The 23837-nt window shown below is 45.3% G+C and overlaps 1 protein-coding gene across 6 annotated transcripts in view; it reads left to right on the top strand.

Moving 5' to 3' along the window:
* MAMLD1 (mastermind like domain containing 1) overlaps positions 1-23837 on the top strand; it is a 117010-nt gene that overhangs the window by 39597 nt on the left and 53576 nt on the right. For 4 of the 6 annotated variants that reach the window (XM_073887906.1, XM_073887905.1, XM_073887904.1 and 1 more), the window contains exon 2: positions 20101-20259. The exons of 1 other annotated variant lie outside the window; for it this stretch is intronic. In XM_073887906.1, the coding sequence (XP_073744007.1) occupies positions 20164-20259 (96 nt within the window). In that variant the 5' untranslated portion in view covers positions 20101-20163. Of the gene's footprint in view, positions 1-20100; positions 20260-23837 lie in introns of those variants that run through there. One more of the 6 variants, XM_073887907.1, reaches the window with a different exon arrangement.

Raw genomic sequence — 23837 nt, forward strand, 5'->3', positions numbered from 1 at the left:
GACGGCTTATTGGATGAATGAACTGCAAAGTCTTGGCACAGAAGTGTTTCTTTGGAGTGTTTCTGAATTCCAAACCAACTTCGTGCACAGCTGAAGGACAGTAACTGGTGACACTCCGTTGAAGAGCCTGGAGCTCTGTGGCTCTGTAACCTTCCACGCCTTTCAAGCTCTAGCTGTTTGAACCCTTAAACCCCAGAAACATACATTTGCATTTGGTCCAAAAATGGAGTCAAATAATTATCCTTGAAGGAGTTAGAGCAAGGACTCGTGAAGTCATGGAGGTGGTACTGATTTGGATTGTGAAGAGATCGGTCCAGAAGGAATAAATGCAGTGGATCGGGCCGGGCTCAGGAGAAGCTCAAGTTGCATGCCTCCTGAAGCCCAGCCCTATCCAGTCGCTTTCCTGAAACTTCCTCTTCCTGGTGAATTAGCACATGGCATATGTGGCCTCCACAGTGTTAAGCCCCAGCTGATGACATGGGTTTGTTTTTTTCTGTCTCAGGCAAGACAGGTTTGATCAAGAAAACATGTCTTATTCAGTGCGTCTTAGCAGCTGGGCTCATGGGATGGGTCAAGTGCCATGCATTCAAGATCTGCTTGGGACTCTGCAGTCTCTCCTTCACTACCGATCACAGCAGAGCGGCCTTGTGTTTGCTTAGGCGGCGAACGCCACATAGGACCGGCAAAGGAAATCGGCTCATAGAGTTTGAACTGTGGAAATTCACTCTTGGCGATCGAGCAGAGTAGCCTACAAAAGTATCCATGTCAATTTTCCCTTTCAGCTCTTTTGGCTTCTGCACTACATTGCTCTTGCCCGCTTATCATGCCCGATCCTCCGCGTCTTGATGACTGTGTCCTGGGAGGGAAGTGTCTGTGAACCATTTCCGAAATGCATGGCGATTTTCCCACTTTCTTTGGAAACCAGAGCCGTTGTTGCCAAGTTGTGATAAATATCTGGAAAATTAGATTGTTTCCTCCAAAGCTGGTGGTAGCAGCCTTGACTGTTTTCTTTCATTTGTGAAATAATATCAGAAATATTTGCAAAGACGCATTTCCAAGAATGGAGAGAATTTATTTCATCATAATAAGTCCTAAAAGCACATTTTCCTCCCATCAAATGAGATTTCACGTGAAGTCTGTGAGTGCCACACTAGGGTTTTTTCCTATTATTCTAAATCCATCTAAAGAGTGGAATGTGTTAAGGAAGACAACTTAAACATGAGCTCTCCACAGATCTTTTCTGACCTTCAAAATAGTCTTTATTTTGAAAGAAATGGCTGCTCCGTTTCTTCTTTTAACTCACTGCTCCCACGGGCCACTAGCTGAGTCCCCTTCCCTCCTTCTGTTCGCCTTCTTAGGCAGATTTCTCAGTCGGACCCACCACAGTATAGCTGGAGATAGAAGGCTGGACTGTGGGTGCAGACCTACGGGGACACTTTGGCCTCTGAGGGGGATGAAGAATTCTTGAGCATTGTCCTAATTGGGGATCTAGGACTCTGATCCCCCGATTGCCTTATTTAGAAATCTGGGGGTGTGGGGGGGTTCCACAAGTCTTTGGTTCCAAGCAGAAAGGGAGGACCCCAAGCTCCACCCAGCCCCCCTGGGAGTCCAGAGCCGGCCTAGCGTGTCTCCAGTAGCTCTGGCTAGAAGTCAGAATAGGTGGACGGCCATAGAGGAAAGTCGATGTAGAGGCTGCCAAGCCTCATAGGGTCCTCCGGGCCAAACTCATTAGGGTGTCGAGAGCAGGTGAAACCCGGAGGTGTGAAGAGGCTTGCCCGTCGGCTTGGCAGGGACAGGCCGAAGTCTTGGTGTGGCTGGCAGGGTCACACTTGGGAGAGAGGCAGGGTCGTGGCAGCCTGGGAGGCTGCCTCAGGTTTTCTTAGACTTCCTCTGTGAATACCTTTCTGAATGTGAACCCGAGGGAACTTTCGCTCGAGTGCCTGTCCTCAGTCCAGCTGCTGCCATGGCACCCCGACGTGGGATTCAGGGTCTGGTGTCCCTGCTCGTCATCCCTGTGATCCTGGACAAGTCTCTGCCTCATTTCCCTATCTGTACCTAAACTCTCTAGTTTTCCCTCTCAATATTAACATTCTTAGGACTCCAGCCAAGCTTCACTGTAAAGGAGGGACACAGAATGACACTGCTTCTGTCAGCACGGTGGCTTGCTCCGTTTCCTGCACTGTAGGAAGGGGCTGCCCTCCCCCCATCCCGCCCCTCTGTCCCACAGGGCAGGTTCAGGTTGTCATCTGAAGAGCAAAGGGGATCAGTCCCATTTTGCAGATGCGGAGCCCGAGGTTCATAGAAGTCAAGGGATCTGGGTAAGATGGGAGGTGAACCCAGGTCCCCTGACTCCCATGTTCTACCCACGATTTCTCCTCGGCCACCAGCTAACAGCACGCTGCACACCTTTACTTGCCAGGTTTGGCTGTGGTTAGCCGGCACCTGGACCCAAGCTGTTTCTGCACTCCGAAGCTCTTGCCTTCTGAAGTTGCTACAAAAGCAAACCATGCCCAGTGCTTTCCTCCTCCCTAGCCCACCATCGCCGGTGACTCTTGTATGTTAAGTCCACGGACAGCACTGTTTTTGCAGTCATTTCAAGGGGAAATGAACCTTGCTTGAGTGTGTGCCTTAAGGCAAGTGGCAGGCAGGGCTGGAAAGGAGGGCAGCTACGGTTCTCTTCCCTCTGCCGGCCACCGCTGGAACCAGCTGGAAGGTAGAAGGGCCAGGCAACCACCAGTACTGATGAGGCACTCCCAGTATAGAGAGGGAGCACTTCCTCCAGGGCCTCCAGGGCCTCTAGTGCCGGGGTGTTTTCTGGAGGCAGAGATGGGGGGAAAGCTGTGTGTTGATGTACATCTTTGTGGATCTGCATATGTGTGTGTGCATGTATCCGCGTACATGTCTGCATGTGTCTATGTGTATGTCTGTGTATCTGTTTCTGTATGCACGTGTGTGTGTGTGTGTGTTTCAGTATGCATATGCAACAGCGTCTCTGTGTGTGTGTGTGTGTGTGTGTGTTTTGGTATGCATACACAACAGCGTCTATCCGTGTGTGTGTGTGTGTGTGTGTGTGTGTGTCGGTATGCATACGCAACAGTGTCTATCTCTGTGTGTATGTGGTACGGTATGCATACACAACAGGGTATATCTGTGTGTGTGTGCGCGCATGTGTTTCGGTATGCATACGCAACAGCGTCTGTGTGTGTGTGTGTGTGTGTGTGTGTGTAGGTATGCATATGCAACAGCGTCTCTATGTGTGTGTGTGTGTGTGTTTCGGTATGCATACGCAACAGCGTGTGTGTGTGTGTGTGTGTGTGTGTGTGTGTCGGTATGCATACACAACAGCGTCTATCTCTGTGTCTGTGGTACGGTATGCATACACAACAGTGTATATCTGTGTGTGTGTGTGTGCATGTGTTTCGGTATGCATATACAACAGCGTCTGTATGTGTGTTTCAGTATGCATACACAACAGCGTCTGTGTGTGTGTGTGCATTTCGGTATGCATATGCAACAGCGTCTATCTGTGTGTGTGTGTGTGTGTTTCGGTATGCATACGCAACAGCGTCTATCTGTGTGTGTGTGTGTGTGTGTCGGTATGCATACACAACAGCGTCTGGGTGTGTGTGCGTGTGTGTTTCGGTATGCATACGCAACAGCGTCTGTGTGTGTGTGTGTGTGCGTGTGTGTTTCGGTATGCATACGCAACAGCGTCTGTGTGTGTGTGTGTGCGTGTGTGTTTCGGTATGCATACGCAATAGCCTCTGTGTGTGTGTGTGTGTGTGTGTGTGTGTTTCGGTATGCGTACGCAACAGCGTCTGTGTGTGTGTGTGCGTGTGTTTCGGTATGCATATGCAACAGCGTCTGTGTGTGTGTGTTTCGGTATGTGTACGCAACAGCGTCTGTGTGTGTGTGTGTGTGTGTGTGTTTTGGTATGCATATGCAACAGTGTCTGTGTGTGTGTGTGTGTTTCGGTATGCATACGCAACAACTTTGTGTGTGTGTGTGTGTTTCGGTGTGCATACGCAAGTGTCTGTGTTTGTGTGTGCGTGTGTGTCGGTATGCATACACAACAGCGTCTGTATGTGTGTGTGTGTGTGTTTCGGTATGCATACGCAACAGCATCTGTGTGTGTGTCGGTGTGTGTGTGTGTGTTTCGGTATGCATACACAACAGTGTCTGTGTGTGTGTGTCAGTATGCATACGCAACAGCGTCTGTGTGTGTCGGTATGTGTGTGTGTGTTTCGGTATGCATACACAACAGTGTCTGTGTGTGTGTGTGTTTCAGTATGCATACGCAACAGCATCTGTGTGTGTGTGTGTTTCGGTATGCATACACAACAGTGTGTGTGTGTGTCAGTATTCATACGCAACAGCGTCTGTGTGTGTGTCGGTGTGTGTGTGTTTCGGTATGCATATGCAACAGCGTCTGTATGTGTGTGTGTGTGTGTTTCGGTTTGCATATGCAACAGCGTCTGTGTGTGTGTGTGTGTGTGTGTCGGTATGCATACGCAACAGCGTCTGTGTGTGTGTGTGTGTGTGTGTGTGTGTGTGTTGGTATGCATACGCAACAGTGTCTGTGTGTGTGTGTGAATGAGTGACTACATTTGTGTCTTTCTGTGCACATGTACAACTGTGCACACCTGTGTCTGCGTGTGTGTATGTTCATATCACAACATATGAGTGGGATGGTCTGGCCCTGCAGAGGACACCAGAGCAGTTTCCCGACACCCTCCAGCACAACCCCAGATTGCGTGGTCGGCTGTGGAGAAGCTCAGGGAAACTCGGCTTGCAGGCATTCAGCACATGGAAGGGCCAGCATGCAGTGCTAAATCCCAGGGCTCTTCCAGTTCTCGAAGTGTGTGATGTCTGTGACAGGAAAAGATAATGCTGAACAAGTCCAGTACAAAAATGAGGTCTTGACAAAACTTGGCCTTATATCACCTCACAGGCTTGTCCTGCTGCCGTCAATCATGTGACAAGATCAGCATTGTCATCACTGCTGTAAGACTCTCTTGGTCTGCCCTAATTTCTTGGTGTCCCCATGTTCCAGAAACCTCGGTTCTCCGTTTGCCGTAATGGGTGGCCATCACACGCTGCTCTGTCTTAGAGTCAAATCCACTTCAGGGCAGGGCCAACTGGAGAAACAGTGCTCTCCGCTGACTTGTTGGTCGCTATACAAGTCTTGGCTCCTTAAAGCAGGACTTTGCCATCTGGGCCTACTGTGTGGGAGCACAGGACATTTGTATTTGCCAGGAAGCCATGGCCCCAAGCAGATTTGTCAATGAGTGGCACATGACACCCAGATGGGGGAGGGGCATTTTTAACATTAGCGGCATGATATCCCAAAGCCCAAAGGAGGCAGAGTGGGGAGTTCCTGGGGAGCAGCAGTGGCCGTGTCAAAAGTATAATCAGGGGCGCCTGGGTGGCTCAGTCGGTCGGGCATCTGCCTTCGGCTCAGGTCATGGTCCCGGGGTCCTGGGATCGAGCCCCACGTCAGGCTCCCAGGGAGCCTGCTTCTCCCTCTCCCTCTGCCTGCCACTCCCCTTGCTTGTGTGCACTCTCTGTGTCAAATAAATGAATATAATCTTAAAAAAATAAAAGTATAATCAACCAGAGCTTGAGATATCATTTCCACATCAACTTGGTTACGTTTTTCACTAATGATGTAGGTCACTGGGGAAAGGTCACCAGCAACAGGAGAAAAGGGCCATTGACATCACATTTCACAAGGAGCCAGTTTTAACTAAGAGTAGAGGATAGATGAATGGACAAAGAAAAGATGGTATATATATGCAGTGGAATGCTATCCAGCCATAACAAAGAATTGAACGCTTGCCATTTGCAGCGACATGGATGGAGCTAGAGAGTATCATGCTAAGCGAGATAAGTCAGTCAGAGAAAGACAACTACCGTATGATTTCAGTCACATGCGAAATTTAAGAAACAAAACAAAGGAGCACAGGGAAAACCGAGAGAGAGAGAGAGAGAGAGAGAGAGAGAGAGAGAGAGGCAAAGGAAGAAACAGACTCTTCACTCTAGAGAACACACTGATGGTCACCAGAATGGGGGTGAGTGGGGGATGGGGGAAACAGGTGACGGGGATTAAGATGTGCACGTGTTGTGATGAGCACCGGGTGATGGATGGAAGTGTTGACTCACTATATCATACACCTGAACCTAATATTACACTCTGGTAACTACCGGGAATTAAAATAAAAACCTTAAAAAAAGTGTAGAGGATATAAACTTTCTTTTCTCCAAACACAAGATGATTCATCCTTTTTCTAAAAGGAACATCTTGGGGCGCCTGGGTGGCTCAGTCGGTTAAGCGTCTGCCTTCGGCTCAGGTCATGATCCCGGGGCCCTGGGATCGAGCCCCACATCGGGCTCCCTGCTCAGCGGGGAGCCTGCTTCTCCCTCTCCCTCTGCCTCTCTCCCTGCTCATGCTCTCTCTCTCTGTATCTCTGTGTTTCAAATGAATAAAAAAAAAAAAATCCTTAAAAGGAACATCTTTCTAAAACCCCAAGTCAGATTAAGGAGTGATAACAATTTGGGCTTTATAAAAAATCTCAATTAGTATATAATTCACATACCATACAATTCACTCTGAAAGTGTACAAGTGAATGAGTTTTTCGTACTCCCAGGCATGTGTAACCATCTTCACAATTAATTCTAGAACATTTTTATCACCCTCAAAAGAAACCCGTGTCCGTCACTCCACATTCTCCCCTCTCCCCATGTCAAAAGTATAATCAGGAGTGCCTGGGTGGCCCAGTCAGAGAGCCACACTCAGTGGCTAGGCAACCACAAATCTACTTTCTTTCTCTACAGACTTGTCTGTTCTGGACGTTCCATATAAATGGAATCATACAATATGTGGTGGTCCCTTGTGCCTGACATCTTTTACTTAGCGTCATGATTTCAAGGTTCCTCCATGTTCCTCCATACATGTTTAGTATGTGTCACACTTCATTCCTTTTTATGGTTGAATAACATTTCATCATACGGATAGACCACATTTTGCTTCTCCGTTCACTAGTTGATGGACATTTGGGTTGTTTAAACCTCTTGGCTATTGTGAATAGTGCTACTATGAACATTCATGTGCAAGTTTTTGTGTAGATGTGCTTTCAGTTCTCTTGGATATATAACCAGGAGCGGAATTGCTGAATCATGTAGCTACTCTATGTTTAACTTGTTCAGCAACTGCCAAATTGTTTTCCAGAGTGGCTGCACCATTTTACATTCACACCGGCAATATTTGAGGATTCTAATTTTTCCATACCACTTTGGGCTTTTTAAAGTCAACTTTTAAAAGGCAAAAGCAGTGTTTTAGAATACTGATACATTTATTAGCACAAGGCTATAATTACATGCCTTGCAGCTCTTCACGTTGTCGGAGCAGTCCTTTCAAATGGACACAATGAAGGATGTGTTACGCGTTCCTGAGGACACATGGGCGCCAACACACCGAGTCATCGAGGCTCTAGGCTGAAGGACTGCTTTAGAGGGTTCCAGTCCAGCCTTCCACTCAAGCTTGTGCTGTCCTCGGGGAGCTTACAGACCACAGGGGAGCCAAACGTTCACCAAGTACTTCCCGCCATGCGTGATGGGGGCACAGAGGGAGCTCTTCATGTGTACCATGTAGGAATGTTGGAGAGAGCCAGTGGAAATGCTGTGTACATTGCCAAGCCAGATGCCTGGCTCATGGTGGGCACCCACTGGTGGCGGTTATATTTCTGTATAGAACTTTGCGTTTTACACATGAGGACACTGAGTCTTTAAGGTGAAGCTGCTTTTCCAGAGCCCCATAACTTATGACTGAGAACCCTGCCTTCCTACTTCACTGGGCTCCAAAGTCCTGCCTGTACTGATATCTAGATGCCTGGCCTCTTTAACCCTTGACCTGCCTGTCTCCAGCCTGGGGTTCTACCTGCTTCTCCCGGGTCTGAATCCTGCTGGAACCAGGGGATCCTACCTGACTCACGCCCAGCTTAACACCAAGACTGTGAGTGGCAGATAGTAATTATGAATAGTTAGCCGGTACCTTTTCGAGCAGGGTGACCTGCTGATAGTTAGCAGCCACAGTGGCCATGATGGATGGCTGCGAGCTGCTCGATCTGTTCCTTATGCAGTGCTCTCTGCCTATCAGCAGCCCCACACTTCTTCCCACTGTCTGGCCTGGAAGTTCTGGAAGGTAGGTGTGGCCTTAGCTTCCTGGTCTGTATGCAGCCAGTCATCAAGCCAAGGGAATCCTCCTTCCCTTCATGTCCTTGCTTCTTCTCCATTCCCACATGCTCCCCCTGACCCCCACTTTTGTCTACAAAATTTTACAAACTGCTTGCCATGAGCAAAGCACTGTGTCAGGTGCTCTGGTTCAGAGCCACCTGGGAGAAATAAAGAGTCCAGAACTGGGTGTTCTGTAAGTGCCCAGAGCCAAAGACGGCCCTGGGCTATGAACACTCCAGCTCTTAGTCATCCTAATGAGAGAGAATCTTTCACCACAGAATAGTAAGTGAGCCCAGAAGCTCAGAGTAACCAGTGAGTGTGCTGTGCTGCGGACACGGGCCAGTCCTCGCTGGTACCTGTGCCTTCCCTTACAAACATTTCTGTCCCCGGCGTATGAGTTTGTTGGGGCTGCCATAACAAAATTCCACAAACAGGGCGCCTTAAACCCCACACGTCTGTTTTCTCACAGCCCTGGAAAGTAGATTTCTGAGATCGAGGTGTCAGGAGGGCTGCACTCCCTCTGAAGGGGCCACGGAAGGACCTGTTCTGCTCTTTCTTCTAGGGCTTGGTGGTTCCTTGGCTCGTGGCGGCATCAGTGCAGTCTTCGCATGATGTTCTCCCTCTGGGTCCAAATGTCCCCTTTCTATAAGGACGCTGGTCATACTGCATTAAGGGCCCACCCTACTCCAGGATGACCTCGTCTTAACTCCTGACACCTGCAATGACCCTATTTGCAAATAAAGCCACATTGTAAAATATGGGAAGGAGACACAATTCAACCCATAGCACTAGTGTGCATGTTTGGAAACTGATTTGAATTATTTATCCATCAACACTGCAGATCTGTTCTTCCACAAGCTCACTTGAAACCTGGAGGTCTTTTGGCTTTTTCTTTGCTTTGGGGGCTAAATTTGACCCTTGAAAAATGAGGGCTCTTCTACTGAATGTCTTCTATCCTGACCAAAAATCTGCCCAACAACCTGGTGCCTCGGGGTGGGACATCATGGCCTCAGGGGGTCACACTGGGAATGGCTGAGCCTGTCTCCTCAACCTCGCCGCATCCAGGGGACACAGAGGAAGAAGCAGTTAGGATGAGAGACACACTCAGGTCTGTCAGTGCACCTGTGAAGTAGGCGCCCAACTCGGCTTCACAGCGTAGCATGCTGTTTGGACCTTCCAGTCCGAAGCCCAAGGCTATTCCTGGCCGAAATGATAGCGGCTGGGGGGCAAGGGCAGAACTCCTTTGTGCTTTTATTTTTTTAAAAAGCTTTTATTTATTTATTTGAGAGAGAGCATGCGCACAAGCAGGGGGAGGGGCTGAGGAGAAGCAGACTCCCCGCTGAGCAGGGAACCCGTCTGCGGGGCTCGATCCCAGGACCCTGGGATCATGACCTGAACCGAAGGCAGACGCTTAACTGACTGAGCCACCCGGGCGCCCTTCCTTTGGCTTTTAAAGAAGATTTCAGGCTTGCGTTGCTCCCCTTCCTTCCTTGCCAAGTGCCTTTAACTTGGCTCCTGGTTTCCTTCCTCTGTCATGCCTGCAGCCGGGCGGCAGCAAGGTAAAGCTGGCCCCAACTGGCACCTGGAGGTGGACATGAGGGATCTGGCAGAGTCCACAGACCCGGGAAGCAAGAAATCAGGCACTAGAGACGTGGCTAACACGGGGTGGGGTGAGCCAGCGATAACCCCAGCGGTACTAGTGTGCCTTCAGAGCTCTGGGTGTGGGTGGCCAGGGGGTCCCAGGTATGTGCTTAGAGCCTGAGGGGGAAACAGAGACTGCCCACAGGCCTCTGTTCTGAAGCTGAGGTATGAGAACGCCCCTTGCCTCACCCTAATGCCCACGGGCACAGGCTACAAAGTCACAAAGCAATGCATCTCCCTGGGGCAGCCACATATTTGAGGATGGGGCACGTTTTCTTTCTGTATGGAGGCCGAACGTGGGTATGTATGAAGTGGAAAGTTGAATGCACATGGATTTGTGGGAATGAAATCCAAAGTGTGTGTGGCAGATGGCTCTGGGGTTCCCCTACAGCCCTGGACTGTGCTTGGGTAAGAACAATTGCTGGGAGTTGGTTTCTTTTTATGCGAGGGGCAAAGGCTTCCCGAACAGGTGCTCATGGGCGCTGCCAGGGGACGAGGAGCCCAGGCGGGCCTCAGGGATGGAAAGGTGGTGGACCCCTGCTGTGCACAGAAAGGTCTGCCCACGGGTTGTTTCCCAGGCCTAGGTTCATCTAGAGGGAAAGAGGAACCGAGACCACGGCCCGAGGCCGGTATGCTGGGGGTGGGAGATCCCTTCCGACTTGGACCAAACAAAGACAATTTCCGGGCAGGGACCTCCTGTCAGCACCCCCTCCATTGGCTGTGCTCCCCAGCCCCGGGTCCCCCCAGTACCTAAGTGCGCGGCTGTGGTGCTGAGCCAGTAAGCTGCTACTTCGGACCAGAGAATCAAGCCTTTGTTCTGGAAGCTCTGGCCATTACCCCCACTTGTCCCCTTTACGTTGGCTGCTGGGAGCCACAAAGGGGCAGGACAAGAAATCAGTAGAGTGGAGTCTTTAAAAGCAAAAGCGGCTTTTTTTTTTTTTTTTTTTTTTTGCCTTTTTTCTTTAGAGCTGAATGGGTAGCTTGTTTGATGTCGATAGGTTTTGTGTTGCCAGCCCTGAAATAAGATCCCGGCCTCCGTCCCCCACACGGGCTCCAGATGCTGGGCCGGGGAGTTAGTGATGGCCTCTGCGGTAAATAGGGTCTCTTTTTCCCAGTTCTCTTTGGGTGCATTGTACATTATATGCCATTTTGTCCCCAGACCCTAGTGTTTGAGTGAGGTTACAGCCAAGGCCTCAGGCTTGGCCCCTGAAACACTCAAGAAAGATTTGGGTGGGAATTGTTTTTTAAAGAATAAAAAGGTCTGTACAAACTTCTGTATGTTGCTTTAAAAAGGAATGCTACTTAGGACATGTCCCGGAAGCAAGAAGAAGAATCAGTGTCCCCCTGGATCTGAACATTGACATCTGTTTTGAATAGCATTTCGCTTCTTTTTTTGAAGGAATTACAGGTTCAGGGAAAATTTCAAACATGGTAGAGAGGCCCCCGGTGGTTACACCTTATATCCCACTTGTATAACATCAAAACCAGGAAATCGGTATTGCCATGGGTTTTTTTCTAATGAGTCTCCCTACAGGTCTTTTGTGTGGACATACATTTTCGTTTCTTCGGGATAAATGCCCTGGAGTGCAATTGCCGTGTCCTGTGATACTTTCATGCTTACTCTTAGAAGAAAGTACCAGTCTTACAGAGCGTCTGTACAATTTTACATTCTGACCGGCAGCTTCTCCACATTCTCACCTGTTTTTGCCATCATGACCATTTTTTATATTAGCCATTCTGATATGTATGCAAGAGTATTGCTTTGTGGTTTTAATTTGCAGTTCTCTAATGGTTACTGATATTGAACATCTTTGTATGTGCTTATTCGCCACCTGTAGAAACTTGGAAGTACAATGTCTTTTCACATCTTTTGCCCATTTTCTACTTGGATAGTAGTTTGTCTTCCTACCAGTGAGTGTTGAGATTCTTTATATATTCTAGATACTAGTCCTTTATCAGATATGAGGTTGCACATACTTACTTCCAGTCTGTAACTTGTTTTTTCATCCTATTCACAGGATCTTTTCACAGAGCACAAGATTATATTTTCGATAAGGTCTGATTTGTCTATATTTCTTTTTATGGGTCATGCTTTTGGTATCATATCTGAGAAAGAACGTTTTGCCTAGCTTTACATCCTTCAGATGTTCTACTTTTTTCCCTGAAACTTGTATAGTTTGACTCTTATATTTAACTCCATGGTCCATTTTGAGTTAGTTTTTGTGTAAGGGATGAGGTTGAGGTTGATGTTCATTTTTTGCTTATAGATGTTCGCCTGTTCCAGAACCCCGTGTTAAAAATGCTAATATCCCTGCACCAGATCGCTTTTGCACTTTTGCCAAAAATCAGTTAGGCGTATTTGTGTGGGTCTTTTTCTGGGTTCTCTGTTTTATTTCAGTTATCTGTCTGTCTGTCCCTCTGCCAATACCACATGATCTTGATCAATGAGACCATATAATAAGTCTTGAAATTGGATAGATTGATTCCTTCCACTTTACTCTTCTTTTTCAAAATTGTTTCCACCCTCCTACTTCCTTTGCCTTTCCATTTAATTTTGGAATATTATTCCATTTATTTTAGAATAATCTTGTCTGTATCTACAAAAATCCTTGCTGGGATTTGGGGGCACCTGGGTGGCTCAGTCAGTTAAGCATCTGACTTCTGCTCAGGTTCTGATCTCAGGGTCCTGGGGTTGAGCCCCATGTTGGGCTCCATACTTAGTAGGGAGTCTGCTTCTCCCTCTGCCCCTCCCCTTGCTCACACTCTCTCTCTCTCTTTCATATAAATAAATAAAATCTTTGAAAAAGTCTTGCTGGGATTTTGATAGGAATTGGTTAAAGCTGTACATCAATTTGGGAAAAATCGACATCTTTAATATGTTGAGCCCTCTAATCTATGAACATGGAATATCCCTCCATTCACTTAGCTCTTCTCCTATTTCTTTCATCAGTGCTGCATAGTTTTCAGTATATGAGTCCTATACAAGTTTTGCTTAGTTTTCACTTGGAAGTTTTGGGGCAATAGTAAATGGTATTGTATTTTGCGGAGGTGGGGGTTGGCAGAAGGAAAGGGAGAGAGAGAATCCCAAGCAGGCTTCACATCCAGCATGGAGCCTGACTCGGGGCTCCATCTCAGGCTCACGACCAGGTGCCTCAATGGTATTGTATTTTTAATCCCAGTGTCCATTTATTCATTGATGGCACATATAAGTGCAATTGATTTTTATTCATTGATCTTGTATCTCAGACCTTCCTGAACTCTCTTCTTGGTTCTAGGAGTTTCTTTGTAAATTTCTTAATGTTTTCCACATAAACAATTGTGCCAACTGCAAATAGAAATAGTTTTACTTCTTTTCTAACACGTATGTCTTTCATTTCATTTTCTTAGCTTAATGGACTAGCTAGAATTTCCCAGTACTATGTTACTATGTTTTTGTTTTGTTTTGTTTTTGTTTTTTTTAATTGAGAGATATTTGACATACGACATTGTGTGAGCTTAAGGTGTACGACATATTGATTTAAGCAGTAAAGAGAGCAGATATACTTGCCTTGTTAACAGTCTTATAAGGAAGGCATTTATTCTTTAATCATTAAGTGTGATGTTAGCTGTAGGTTTATTATTGACATTCTTTATCAAGTTGAGGAAGTTCCCCTCTATTCCTGGTTTTCTGAGAGTTTTTATCATGAATGGATGTTGAATTTTGTGAAGTGCTTTTTCTGCATCAAATGATGTGATCGTATGATTTTAACAGAAGTTTTTTGTTTTGAGATAATTGTAAGTGAACATGCAATTGTAAGAAATAATCCAAATAGGTCCCACATACCCTTTAACCAACTTCCCCTAATGATAACATCTGGCAAAACTATAGTACGATATCATAACTAGGATGCCGACATTGGTACATACAGCCAAGGTACAGAACATTCCCGTCACCACATGAATCCCTCATGTTGCCCATTTGTGGATACATCCACTTCCTTCTGACACTCACTCCCTCCTTAACCATTGGCAACCACTAATCAGTCCATTTCTATAGTTTTGTCATTTTGAGATTGTTACAGAAATGCAATTATGCAGTATGTAAATTTGGGGGATTGACTTTTTTCACTCAGCATAATTCTCTGCAGATTCATCCAGGTCATTGTATGGATCAGCAGTCATGTCTTTATATTGCTGAGTAGTATTCCATGGTATACATGCACCAGTTTGTTTAACCATTCATCCATTGAAGGACTTCTGGGTTGTTTCCCTTTTTTGGCTACTATGAATAGAGCTACTCTAAACACTCGTTTACAAAATTTTGTGTGAACACAAGTCTTCATTCCTCTGGGATAAATACCCAGGAGTTCAGTTGCTGGGTCATCTAATGGTTGTGTGTTTAGTTTTTAAAGAAACTGCCAGTTTTGCAGTGACTGTTTTCGCAGAGTGACTTTTCATTCCCACCAGCAATGTGTGAATGATCTGGTTTCTCTCATTGTGCCCAGTATTTAGTGTTGTCGCTATTTTTTTAAAGACGAAAGTCGCACAACAATTTAGTGTCATTTAATACATTCACAATGTACTAAAGCATCACCTTTATCTAGTTTACATCACCCTGAAATAAAACCCAGTACTCATTAGGCAGTCATTCTCCATTCTCCCCTCCCCCCAGCGCCTAGCAAACACCGATCTGATTTCTCTCTATGGATTTACCTATTCTGGACATTTCATATAATTTCATACAATATGTGACTTTTTACGACAGGCTTCTTTTCACTTAGTGTAATGTTGTCAAGGTTCATCCATGTCCTAGCCTTTCTCAGTATTTCATTCCTTTGAATGGTAGAATAACAGTCCACAGTATGGTTGTACCAAAATTTGTTTATCCATTTATACACTGATGGACATTTGGGTTATCACCACCTTTTGGTTATCATGAATGATGCACTTAAGAAGATTGTGTAAAAGTGTTTGAGTACCTATTTTTGATTCTTTTGGATATATACTTGGAGTGGAATTGCAGGGTCAGATGGTAATTCTACATTTTACTTTTTGAGGAACTGCCAAACTGTTTTCCACAGCAGCCATGACATTTAAATTCTCATTAGGAATGTACGAGGGTTCTGATTTTTCCACATTCTTGCCAACACTTGTTATTTTCCTTTAATTATGCTATCCTAATGGGTGGGAAGTGGTATATCATAGTTTTGATTTGCATTTCCCTTAGGCCTAATGGTATTGAGCATCTTTACATGGGCTTGTTGGCCCAAAGTGTATCTTCTTTGGAGAAACGTCTATTCAAGTCTTTTGTCCGTTTTTTAGATTGTATTGTTTGTCTTTTCATTGTTGTAACAGTTCTTTATACATTCTAATTCATACTAGATCCTTTTCAAATATATGATTTGCAATAGTTTTCTCTCATTCTGTAGGCTGTCTCATTTTCTTGATAATGTCCTTTGATGTGCAAGTTTCTAATTTTGATGAAGTCCAGTTTATCTATTTTGTTGTTGTTGCTCATGCTTTTGGTGTCATATCTAAGAATCCTTTGCCAAATCCAATGTTATAAAGATTTTCCCTTATGTTTTCTTCTACATGTTTTATAGTTTTAGCTCCTGTGTTTAGGTTGATCCATTTTGAGTTGGTTTTTGTATATGGTATGATGTAGGGGGTCCAACTTCATTCTTTTGCATGTGACTATCCGTTTGTCCCAGCATCATTTGTTAAGGAGACTATTCTTTCCTCCACTGAATAATCTTGACACCCTTTCTGAAAATAAACTGGCTGTAGATTTATGGGTTTATTTCTGGATTCTCAAGCCTATTCCATTGGCATATACGTCTGTCCTTATGCCAGTAGCACACTGTTTTGATTTTGATTTTGTTTTGTAGTAAGTTTTAAAATTGGAAAGCGTGACTCCTTCAACTTTGTTCTTTTTCAATATTGTTTTGAGATGATCATATGATTTTTACTATTTTGCTTGTTAATATGGTGGATAATGTGGGCCTTGCATCCCTAGAATAAACCTGACTTGATCATAATATATAATTCTTCTTATAAACTGCTAAAACTTTGTTATGGATTTTTGTGTTTCTGTGCATGAGAAATATTAGTCTGTAGTCTTCTTTGTACATTCTTCATCTTTGCTGTCAGGGTAACACAGTGAGTTGGAAAGTGTCCCCTCCTCTTCTATTTTCTGAAGAGATTATGTAGAATTGGTGCTAATTCTTCTTTAAACAACTGGTATAATTCTAGTGAAACTGTCTGAGTCTGGAGTTTTCATTTTCTGGAGTTTTTTTTTTTAATTATGAACTTAATTCCTTTAATAAGTATATTGGGTAAATTTTGGTAGTTTGTGCTTTTAGAATAATTGGCCCATTTCATCTAATTTCCAAATTCGCGTGGGTAGAGATGCTTTTAGTATTTCCTTATTATTCTTTACATGTCTACAGAATCAGTAGTAATATTCTCTTTTTCATTCCAATATTGGTAATTTGTGTTTTCCCTCTTTTCCTTTTGTTAGTCTTTCTAGATGCTTGTGAATTATATATATTTTTTCTAAGAACCACCTTTTTTCCACTGGGCTTCATTTTTTTCTGTTTTCAATATAATTTTAATATCTGTATCTATTCTTTATATTCCCTTCCTTCTGTTTGTTTTGGGTTTATTTTGCTCTTCTTTTTCTTGGTATCTTATTTGGAAACATATTGTTTTTAGGCTTCTCCTGCATTTCTATTGTAAGACTTTAGTACTGTAAATTTCCCTCTAGCTTTACCTGTGTCCTACAAATTTTGATATATTGTATTTTTGTTTTCATTCAGTTCAATGTATTTTTATAAAGTAGTCTCCATGCCCAGCGTGGATCTTGAACAAGTGACCCTGAGATCAAGACCTGAGCTGAGACTGAGACTTCAGACACTTAACCAACTGAGCCACCCACACAGTCCAGTAAAATGTATTCTTAAAATTTCTCTTGAGACCTCTTCTTTGACTCATAGATTTTTTTAGTGTGTTGTTTAGTTTAGTTTAGAGATTTTCCTATTGTCTTTCTGTTGTTGTTCCCTAATTTGATCCCATTATAGTCAGAGAAAACACCATGTATTATCTCGATTCTTTAAATGTCTGTGGATTGGTTTGTTGTCCAGAATATGTCTATCTTGGTATATATTCCTTGGGTGCTTGAAAAGAATGTAAATTTTACTGTTTTTTGGTGGAGTGTTCCGTAAATGTCAATTAGATCCTGTTAGATGATGATGTTGTTGAGTTCTTTGTATTGATTTTCTGTCTAGTTCTATCAGTTGTTGAGAGAAGAAGTCTCCACTATAAACGAGAATTTTTCTATTTCTCCTTTCAGTTCTTTTGATTTTTGCTTCATATGTCATGCAGTTCTGTTGTTTGGTGTGTGTACAATTAGGATTACTATGTCTTCTTGGTGGATTGACCCTTTGATCATTATGTAATGCCCCTCTCCGTCTCTGGTAATTTTCTTTGTTCTGAAGTTTACTTTATCTGCTAATACCAGAGCTACCCCATTACTATTTTTTTATTAACATTTGCATGATATATCTTTTTTCACCTTTTACTTTCAACCTGTTCACATCATTATATTTGAAATGAGCATCTCATAGACAGCATGTAGTTTTGTCATGTTGTTGTTTCACTCTGCCAATGTCTGTCTTGTAATTGGCAGATTTAGATCATTTTCATTTTTTAAAAAATATTTTGTTTGAGAGAGAGAGAGAGAGAGAGAGAGAGCGCGCGCGCACAAGTGGGGGGAGGGGCAGAGGGAGAGGGACAAGCAGGCTCCCTGCTGAGCAGGGATTCCAATGCAGGGCTTGATCCCAGGACCCTGAGACATGACCTGAGCTCAAGTCAGACGCTTAAACAACTGAGCCACCCAGGCACCCCTGGATCATTTTCATTTTAATGAACTTACTGGTAGTTAATGCTTAAGTCTACCAATTTATTTTTATTTTGTTTGTTCTGTTTTTGTTTCTTTATTTTCTTTGTCCTGACTTCCTATAGGTTACTTGAACATTTTTTGAAATTCCATTTGATGATTCATGTATAGTGTTTTCACATGCATCTTTTTGTATGCCGTTTTTAGTGGTTACTCTAGGTATTGTATCATACACACATAACTTGTAATAGTCTACTGATGTCAATATTTTACCAGTTTGAGTGAAGTATGGAAACCTTACTTCTCTTTCCACCTCTTTACCCTCCCCTGTTTATAATGTAATTGTGTTAAATATTTCTTCCACATAACATTTAGAACCATAACATGCAATGTTATAATTGGTGCTTCAACCATCAGACATAATTTAGAAAACTTGAGAGAAAGAAAGTCTATTATATTTACCCATATTTTTTTCTTTCCATTGTTCATTCTTCCCTGGTGGTGTCCAAAATTCCTAAACACCACAGGAAAACTTCTTTGATCACTTCCTTTCTGATTAGAGAACATCCTTTCTCCATCCTCCTAGGAATGGTCTGTTACTAACAAATCCTTTTAGCTTTCCTTTATCTCAGAGTATCTTGATTGCCCTTTCATACCTGAAGCATATTTTCACTGGGTATAAGATTCTGGGTTGACAGTTCTCTTATTTCAGCACTTATTTAGATCTTGTGTTTTAGCTGACTTCCTCGGACAATGCTTTGGCAGGGAATGGAGCACCATCTCATTTCTGCCAGGTTCCCCACTTAGCCTTCATTGACACCGAGGAGGTTGGGGTGCCTCATTACTCCTGGGTAGTAGTGATAGTTCTAGCTCCCTACTAGGCTTTCACTGATACTGTCCTGGCTGGGATCGGTAGGAGTGCCTCATTGCTGTTCCCCTTGTGATCTCCATGGACATTGACAATGATGGGACGTGGACTCATTACCACTGTGCAGAGCAAAGGTCCTGACTCTCTCTTAGGCCTCCTCTGATACCACCCTAGGGGGGACAGGGAGAAATAAATCATTGCTGCTGGGTAGGGGTGGAGTCTAGGCCCCCACTTGGCCCCTGATGTTGGGACTTGATGGGACCACAAGTTTTCCTGTGGTGATTAGCTGAATTAGAGCAGTTCTTGTATAAAAGTTTTCTGCCTTGGTGGGCTGCCCCTTTCCTGGCCCTTTAGCTAAAGAGAGTAGGCTTTTGTCGGGAACTTTTCGTCAGTGCCCATTGGCATTTTGGGGTTGCCAGCTTCCTCGGGTCCGTGTCTGAGATCTATGAGGCAAAAACCCAGAGAACTCACCACCACATTGTTCCTCAGGTCCCAAGGTCCCTTCTTCTCTCCACTTTCCAGGGTCTTCTTATGTTGATTTTATATATAATGTCCAGAGGTTTTAGTTGTACTCAGTGGGAAAATGGGAAGGGTACGTTTCCATTTTCCCACAGGCAGAAGTCTGGACCTTGACATTTTTGTGCCCGATTCTGTACTGCCAAGGGGATTTCCAAGAAGGAGAGCTTCTCTCACATATGAATGCCTTAACAGAGCTCTTATTTCATGTCTACATCACGAAAGACAAAAAGAAATGAAACAAAATAAAATGAAAAAAGCTTTACTTGGTTTAGCACGGGTCTGCTTATCTGTCATGGAGGGCATACACTGGGGTAGACATGATCACCATCTGCTTGGTTAGTTTTGTGTAAACCAGTACACCAGGGTTTCCTGAGCCCCTTCCAACACCCATTGCTTCCTTCCACTGACTGTCAGGTTATAAACTGTTAGTCAGCTTGCTTGGCTGGGTGCTAATGGGAGCAAAGCTGGGAGCTGCTCCTTCAGTGGGCCATAAGGCTTACTCTGCTAGAGCCGTGGGGGTCTTAAGCCATTACCTGATCCAACCACCATGGTTTTCACATACGAAAATTATGTCAGAGAACAGAAGAGTCTTTCCCCAGATCTCACTGCCTACCACACGCACAAAAAAGCCAGACCTAAGATCCCCGTTCCCTGCCTTCAAGCCTAGTGTTATTTTAGTTACGTCAGGCTGCTTCTCCACCCATCCTTCCACTCTCCAGTGAATTCTGCTCTACACCATAGCCAGGGACTGCCACCTCATCCCAGCCAACGGCTTCACAGAAGTGCCCCTCACCCCTGGGGGTGGGAAGGGGTTCAGTGAGGGTGGTGGGGTGGGGAGAGAGACATGAAAGGGAATGTGGCTGACTCCCAACACACCTGTCCTCAGAGTGAAAGTCTGTGATTCACGGGGTCAATGGTCTCATCTTCATATCTGAAAGACAGTGTACTTTTTGTCTCCCTAAGCCCTGTGTCTAGGTCGTTTGGGAAGCGCCTTGGAGAGTCAAGAATAAAATTGCAGGTCAAACAATGGATGACTGGAAAAGTCGGCTTGTAATCAAGAGCATGGTTCCCCATTTCGCCATGGTGGGAAATCGTCAGGAGCCCAGAAAGCTCCAGGAATCGGTCAGACAATGGGCTATTGGGGGGAGGGGGGTGTTGAATGCTTCTAATCTTAAACTTGAACATAAGATGTGTTATTGAAATTCGCTATGCAAACTTGTTGGCAGGGAACCAACCCAAAATGTAAGAAACTAGAATCTGACCTAGAAAAGATGTAGGAGATGAGCTGACCTTGCCCCTTATGAATTTCTGGAAGAGCAGGAAATACAGTGCAAGGATGCATCCCGATTCCCAGTCTAGTGATCTCTACGCTGCACCCCTTCAAGTAGAAAGAAAGGGAGAGTGCAAGGGAAGAAAAGCCTTCTTTTTCTCTCGACAGAAACCAGGAATGTGGAACTGACAGACACTAGATATATTGCATTAGCTTCCTGGTACCACTGAGAACAGGAAGCCAGTGAGTAGGGCACAGAAAGAGATTCCCATTCAAACTCTCTCTGGCTCTGGTGTTTTAAAAAACCCACTTGACAAATTTCTCCTTTCCTTCCTTGGAACCCAAACCTCATCTATGTGTCTGAAACTAAGGGCTAGGGTTTCCAGCGGTAGTTCTAGGAGCCAGGACAATAGATGGGACCACGAGAGCCGCTGGCTAGTTGAATTTGACATTAAAAGCCTGCAACATCACCAGTCTACCAGGGTTAACTCCGTTAGTGCGAGTCACAGCAAACACAATGGTTGTTATCTCAGTGTATTGGGTCCACAGAGGAGTGGCTTACTTAATCTCTGAAATTAATACAGCAGAGAGGAAATGGCTCTTATAGAGCCGCGGGTCTGCTTCCTTCCTGTTCAGAGAACTGGGAGCTCGGGGCTCTGAGGTAATGTCATTTCACATAACTAGAGGGCTGGCCTCTCCCATGCCAAGGGCGATCCACTTTCAGTAAGTGCACAGGTGTGGGGGGCGATTGTTGAAATCTTGCCTCTCTGTTCCTCCTCACTATCTACCACCAACAGTGTATTGAGAACGAGGTATCCAGTTGAGTACATAGACATCTACAGACCGTAAGTCTCCGCTCACAGAGATGGTAGTCAGATGGGAGGGCCGACATGGAACCACCACTTGGCCAGCCGCCTGTCCTTCACATTGCCAGCCCTTCATACAGGCATCTTGTAGAAGGCAATCTCTAACCTCCAGCTCAATTACCCTTTAGATTTCTTTTTTCTTAAGATTTTATTTCTTTATTTGACAGAGAGAGACACAGCAAAAGCAGGAACACAAGCCGGGGAGGGGGAGAGGGAGAAGCAGGCTTCCCGCCGAGCAGGGAGCCCGATGCGGGGCTCGATCCCAGGACCCTGGGACCATGACCTGAGCCGAAGGCAGACGCTTAATGACTGAGCCACCCAGCTGCCCCTACCCTTTAGATTTCTTGCTTCTCCTTTATGGTCAACAACTGAGTCAGTGAAAGAAAACTTTTTGGTGATGCATCCAGAGTCCAGATTCATTTGGGCGTGGCTTGCAATTTCTCCTCTGTTTCACACTGGGTTTTGCTCCTATAGGAGGAACGGGTGGGTTGTAGTTGCAAGGGTCCTCTTCCCCTTCTCCTCCTGAGCAACCCCCCCAACACCCTTTTAAAAGAGTGTGACTGGCAAGTAACTGCTTTGTTTTTGATCAGTGTAGACCTCAATGCCAGAAAGGTTTTCTTAGAATAGGCCCTTGGAACAGCCATCCGTGCCTTCACTTAGGAGAAGTGGCCATTGCTCACACCATTTCTGGGCTTGGCATTTCCTTGCAGATGGCCTTATAGAGCCCTTTTTAAGCCTTGCCAAAAAATTCACGTTTATTGCTTTAGAGTCACATCTTGGACTTGATCAAAATCAGTCCTTCTCCTTCCTCCGTGGTACACCTTGTTCTCTGCCCTTGGCTCTGAGTTACCTGTTTCCAAAACTCTAAGCTGTCCTAGAAGACCAAGGATTTGCCCCAGTTGAGGGGATCCAAAAAAATATGCCTCAGGCTCCAAAAGCAACTCTCCCAGATGAGTCTCCTTCGCAGTAAAAAGCACATGTGTCTTCTTGGAAGATGCATGTGGTCTCTGCAAGGGATGACATGGAAGGAGCCCGCTCCTCTGGCTGGCCTGCTGGGCCTGCGTGGAGTCTGGCCAAGCTGGGTGCTGTTGCCACCATCGGCCCACAGTGAGGGCACCTCTTGGTTTGAGCACAGCTGGATTTTCGTGGTCGTTAAATCTCTGCCGCCTCAGGAAGCTACCCGATGCTAATGTGGAGCTCAGCTGCACACACCGAGGATCTCAGCAGCCCGGGTGTTTGTGGCCTGAGGGACAGAGACAGACAGATCAAATGCAGAAGGGCCTGCCGGTTCACCATGAAACCTGCTGTGCAGACGAGTTATTGCAAAGCCCAGAATGTGAGGGGCTGGCGTCTTTCACGTGGAGATCTGATCAAGATGCTCAGCTTACCTGCTTCTCTCATCCTTTCCCAAAAAGCAAACTAACAGCAGCAGCAACAAAAACATGTTTCAAGTGAAGTTCCGTTAAAAAAATCCTATCAGTCTCAAAGGAGAAGCCTTTTAAATAGCCCTGAGCTATTTCATGTGAATAACTGAGAGCCCCCTTGCAGGAAATGTACATCCTAAGACCATCCTAAGGGCTCAAGGCACCTGGATTCTAGTCTTGCTTCTGCTACCTAAATGGCTCTGGGACTTTGTCCATCCTTTGCCCTCCCCGAGGGCAAAAGTCAAATGAACCAGGAGTAAGAATAGCCACCTTTAATTGAGCGCTGACTAGGAGCATTATCTCCCATAATCTGTAGGATAATCCCGACAAAGAGGCTATCTCCAGGAAACTGAGGCTCAGTGCACACATCAGGCAGGAGTAGTCATCATAAGGGAGCTCAGCGGCACAAACACCTCTTCAGTATTCGCTCCTTCATTCAGCAGCGTGATTGCTTAATGACACTCAAGATCTGGAGAAAAGCAGAGTTTTACCTTTTGAACATTGGGGCACCTCCCCCAAGGTTAATAAGGCATCTAGTCTCTGCTGTCAGCATATGGAGTTTCAACAGGAGGCAGAATGTTTGGTCCTTCCCTTTGAAGTTAAGCTCTCCATTCCTCCCCCAGACCGGAGGGTTGATTGATTACTAGTGTGAGAATCTCTAAAACATCACGTCACCTCTGCCTCAGTCGCCACCCACTGCAGGTGCAAAGATGCCCCAGCTCTGAGCAGCCACTTGGTCCATTCATAGAGCAGCTCCAGACCAAATGGGGGCATTCAGGGCACACGGTTGGAGAAGGAAGGAGACACTGCTCATTGCCCATCTTCTGTGCTTTGTCATGTAATGATACTAAATGGCGCGCTATAGGTGACGGTGAGTTGGCATGCCCAGTAGCCCTCCTGAATTTTCCAACCATTCTCCCTCTTTATGGATGAGGACACTAAGGCCTGAGAAATCCGGTGACTTGCAGGAAGATTCCCATCAAGAAGGTGGGGAGTTACATCAAGAGCCCTCATTTGGGTGGCCCCAAGCGCAGCCTGCTTTCCGCCCACAGACTGGCCAAAACCAACCGCTCACTACTTCTACTACAACTACTACTACTACTTCTACTACTACTAATACCACGACTACTTCTACTACTA

Source organism: Callorhinus ursinus, unplaced genomic scaffold (assembly GCF_003265705.2).
Source record: "Callorhinus ursinus isolate GAN/ISIS: 27379988/994484 unplaced genomic scaffold, GSC_fseal_2.0 scaffold84, whole genome shotgun sequence".
NCBI classification, from domain to species: Eukaryota; Metazoa; Chordata; class Mammalia; order Carnivora; family Otariidae; genus Callorhinus; species Callorhinus ursinus.